Source organism: Varanus komodoensis, unplaced genomic scaffold (assembly GCF_004798865.1).
Source record: "Varanus komodoensis strain SLA01 unplaced genomic scaffold, ASM479886v1 scaffold25, whole genome shotgun sequence".
Taxonomy (NCBI): Eukaryota; Metazoa; Chordata; class Lepidosauria; order Squamata; family Varanidae; genus Varanus; species Varanus komodoensis.
In genome coordinates, this window is record NW_025335661.1 from 7106167 (window position 1) to 7110504 (window position 4338).

Genomic DNA, 4338 nt, shown 5'->3' on the forward strand with positions numbered 1-4338 from the left:
AAATGCTCTTTAATGCAGTCCTTGAGATAAACCATGGGGTTTATAAAAATATACAATAGAGAGATATTTGTCATCACTGGATTTCAACAGTCCATTCACAGGCCTTTGATGGTCTCTGTCCCAGGTTTTATTTCTGTCCTAAACAATTGACCAGTGATCTGAAACAAGGCTTGGATGCTTCTCTGGAAGGCATTCTGCCAAAGCACTTTGCAGAAATGTAACCCCAGGCAGGCAGTCACAGGGCTGGCTTATCTCTGGAGTCAGTGATGGTTCTTTAAAAATGCAACAACTCACACATCCTTTTCCATAATGGTACTTAACTGTTTTGTGTTCTGATTTGGGGGGCATGTGAAAGAGCCTTGATTTTCTGAATTAGGTGACATGTCCACTGGTAACAAGAAACTGACAGCCTTTACTTTATTCCTAGAAAAGAAAGATGTGCAAAATACATTGAGCTGTAGATTATGCCTTTGGGGGTATGAGTTACACACACATCAGTACAACATGACTTACCAGTGGAAAAGTATCCTGTGTTATAGGATTGGAAACTGTTTTTTTTTTTTTTTTTTGCCTACAACTCCACTCATCCCTCAACATTGACTTCACTGGCTAGGGCTGATGTGAGTTGTAGGCCAGATCATCTGGAGCGTTACCCCTGCAATATTAAAAGCGCATACCCTAACAAAGGGTATCTAGTTCTTAGGAGGAAAAAATACAATATTTTGTAAACCAACTAATTCAGAGTATAGTGTTCAGGAAACAAGTGAAAGCTGCTTTCTATAGCCACTTGGAGGTCAGCTGAGCCTTCTACTGTTCTAGATCGCTCCTTCCATACTTGCTTTATAAAAGTACTCTAAGTGGACACACACAGAATAATTCATAGTGAATGAATGTTACCTAAGCCTCTACAAAGGGGAATATGGATTCCACAAGCCTGGTTTCGGCTCATCCCTGCACTGAGGAAATCAGGTAGCCAAGTTTTATTATTCTTAGATAACCTGAGAATAGTTCTCTTGAGCTTTTCTTTTTCAGCATTAAGTCTGGCGTACCTGCATTTGTAAACCTGATCTTGGAAAGAAGTCTTTTTATTGCTGGAGAGACAATCAGATGAGATTTTTGCACACCCTTTCTCTTCTTTATTGGTTTGTTGCACATCCTTGGGAAGGGCTGCTGGTTTGATTATTCCCTTGACTTCAAGGGCTCCCTTGAATGGATTCCTCTTGTCGAGTTTGTGGTGTTTGTTCCCAGAAAGTGAAGGCACAGATGAAGAGATGGAATAACGCCTGACAGTCATAATGTTACCTGCATTAAAAAATGTGACCATATTGTATGTTTGTTTTGTTGTTGTTTGTTTGTTTTAAAGTCTCTATCTTTCATATTCTACATAATTAATTTAATAAGACTGTGAAGTGCATACATTTCTGCCTCTGTATTTTTTTAAAAATCTAGAAACAATGAGAGGTCAAGTGGTATTTAGAAGAATCATATTATTATCATCTGGGATTGAAGATGACAAGGAAATTCTTCTACCCATACTGTCCCCAAGCCCTTTTGGAATCTTTCTACCCAAGGCATTTATTGTACATTTGTAGTCGCTTACTCATTGTAGTTTGTGGTTGTTCATCCTCCAGGACCTGTCTCAGTCCTTGCAATCATCAAAACATTTTTCCCAATGAGGAAACTCTGGTATGCCCATAGGAGAAGACCAATCCCAATTCAGATGGGGAACCTCCATGGATCACACCTGGCCTGTGAGATGCAGGTTTTCATACCTGGTCTCAGGGATCATGGGAGCTCTAGCTGGGGAAAACTGACAGTTTAGGGTTCAACACCCCAGTTATTCCAGACAGAGAGAGGAGGAATGATTGTACAACTTCCTCAGCCCCCATTTTTATAACAGGCAATAGACTCTCAGGCAAAAAACCTGAGGAAACAAAGCCAGAAATCAGGTTAGTGGAACATCGTAGACTTACCCAGTGTAGACCAGGGTGAGCAATAAGTCAGCTTGCCATATTGGTGAAGATTGACTTAGGTGATTTGCTCAACCTTCTGTCCATGTCCTAACAAATTATGGGAATATCAAGGCCTGGCTATTTATTCTTCTGAACATTCTTTGACTTTAAACCTTATATGCATTAAACAACTCTTCAAGCAGAAGACTGTCCTCCACAGCGGGGGTCATTTGGTCACCCCCAGCCCCCACTTCACAGTTGGTCCAGATCTTCAACAATTGTTTCACTGCCTTGCTTGAAATATTCAGTAGATAAAACAAGAAACGGGAGTCCTTCAATGATCAGGTTGTAAATCTATAGTGATGATGCAAGGTCTAGTGATCCTATCTGGTTTGGTTCCTATTTTGAGTTCTTTTCATGATCATTACATAGCTAAATTCTTCAGCTGTGTCAGAATGAGCTTTCTTGGATGTGTGTGCATTTTAAGATTTAATCTTCCTCAACTGTAATTAAGTGGGAGTCAGAGTTCAATGATGCTAAAGAAGCTCTGTATTATGGCAAAGTTGGACTTGATGCCACTTTGGGAGTAATAATTTCCAAACCTTGTCTTTGGGAACAACCTTCTCAGGGAACCTGGCCTTCAGGAACCAGCATCTTTGCTGCCTATGGATAGAGAGTTGGTTGTTTTGAGGGGAATGAGAATTTTCACCACTGCCACCATCACTAGCAACATGACAAATAGCTGTTGACATAACCAGCCCTTGATTAGAAATATTGACAGTCAACCTCTTCTCTGAGCAAAGCATGTCATTCAAGGCGCATTCTCTTACATAAGAGAAAAGAGGCCCTTCACTACTGATTCTGCCTTCTTGAACTGACACTTGATCCCAGAACTGGGTTTATGGATTGACCAGCCAAAGCGTTGTTTCTTATTTCTGTTTCTGTAGGATTCTGTAAAAGGAGGTATTTGAAATGTACCAGAACTATGGTAACAGGGGAAATGCCAGTCCCTGCCCTTCACAGTTCTGAAATGGATCATATTTAAAAACAAAGCATAACAAGACTAAATGAACAATCAGCTGGCAAAGATTTCCTTGTGATGCTAGGCAACCTATGCTGAGTTGTTGCTTAATTCTCTTACCATTTCTAATGAATGTTTTAATGTCCTGCAAAATGCCTTTAAACCAAATTCAGTCTCATAAGAGCTGTTTGCATTAGATTACCTGTGATAGATTGGAAATTTGGCCCATGGGTTGATGTGCCTGAGGCCTACCCAGAAAGTATGAGCTGTCAGTGGGTGCTTCAGTTCATATTTTCCCAGCCAAGAGTCCTCACTTGTAATTGGCCCTCAATTACTATCAGCACCAGTCAGCATGACCAATAGTCAGGATGATGTATTCCAGCAGCACCTGGGGCCTTGAGCTGGGAAAGGCTGATTTAGTCTCCCTATTGCAAGTCCTATATGGTGGTCATATGCCCTTTTTCAAAGAAGATTCCTCTCTTTGAAGGGCTCCACTATTTGAAGGGCTGACCTGTCTAGTTAAAGTATCATCTGAACTATGGTCCATTAAGAGCCCTTGGATAGTAGACTGAACAGACAATCACATCGCCCACCTGGTCACTGCACTACACTTGTCTTCTACACTATGGTGAGATCCATGATATTTCCATTAGAATTACAACAATTATTTCTAAGCTTGCATCACTTTCTATCAATTAGTATATACAGACCATATACACATCAATGTCTTGTTTGGTGAAAAATTCCTTTCTTTGCTTGTTTGGCTCTTCACAAGTGGCCACTCTACACATGAATCTGCAACTGGTGGCACACGCAAATTCCACAGTCTCATACTGCCCCCCTCAGTAATTGTGGCAGCCTGGTACCTTTCTGCTCCTGTAGTGTCAGACCTGAGCCCGCTGAGACATTCCTGCGCAGAGCCACTGGAGAGCCAGCGACCTTTTCAGCTGCGTCGTCCTCCTTTCGGGTTTCTTCTCCTGCCCCTTCCTCTTGCTTTGCTCCCCTTTGCCCACTGAATTTAAGCTCCCCACGGAGGGCTCTATTTTCTCTCTCTAGTTTGATGATCTCAGAGCGCATTTCGTGGATGACCTGCATGAGCCGTTTGTTCCCTTCCATGTCCCCCCTTGCCAGACTGCCAGCTCCACTGCTGCTTGCTTTAAAAAGAAACCATGAATCCAAGCTGAGGGGCTCATGTGGCACATAAACACATCTGAACAATGGTACTCCGTCCTGGTGCTCAGCATTGTGCTGTCTTTCACCACCTGAAGAGCTTGGATAAACTGTCAGGGCTGTAAGAGCCCCTCCATGATTTATTCATTCTGAGTTTCATTTTTCCAAGCTGAGCTTTCCTTTGGCAGCCATTAC

At 42.0% G+C, this 4338-nt stretch overlaps 1 protein-coding gene across 1 annotated transcript; it reads right to left on the reverse strand.

Annotated features, from left to right (window-relative positions):
• Positions 1-290: 290 nt before the first annotated feature.
• Positions 291-4089, reverse strand: LOC123024698 (putative coiled-coil domain-containing protein 195). The gene is made up of 3 exons (XM_044432743.1): positions 3840-4089; positions 1125-1302; positions 291-423 (listed from the first exon to the last, which is right to left on the reverse strand). The coding sequence occupies exons 1-3, from the start codon at positions 4087-4089 to the stop codon at positions 291-293; spliced, it is 561 nt and encodes a 186-aa protein (XP_044288678.1).
• Positions 4090-4338: the final 249 nt, after the last annotated feature.

Coding starts and splice junctions, on each gene's coding strand:
- LOC123024698 (XM_044432743.1), bottom strand. CDS start 4,089: ATGGAAGGGAACAAACGGCTCATGCAGGTCATCCACGAAATGCGCTCT. Junction 1,303..3,839: donor GACACTACAGGAGCAGAAAG/GTACCAGGCTGC, acceptor TTTTTAATGCAG/GTAACATTATGACTGTCAGG. Junction 424..1,124: donor ACCAATAAAGAAGAGAAAGG/GTGTGCAAAAAT, acceptor TTTCTTTTCTAG/GAATAAAGTAAAGGCTGTCA.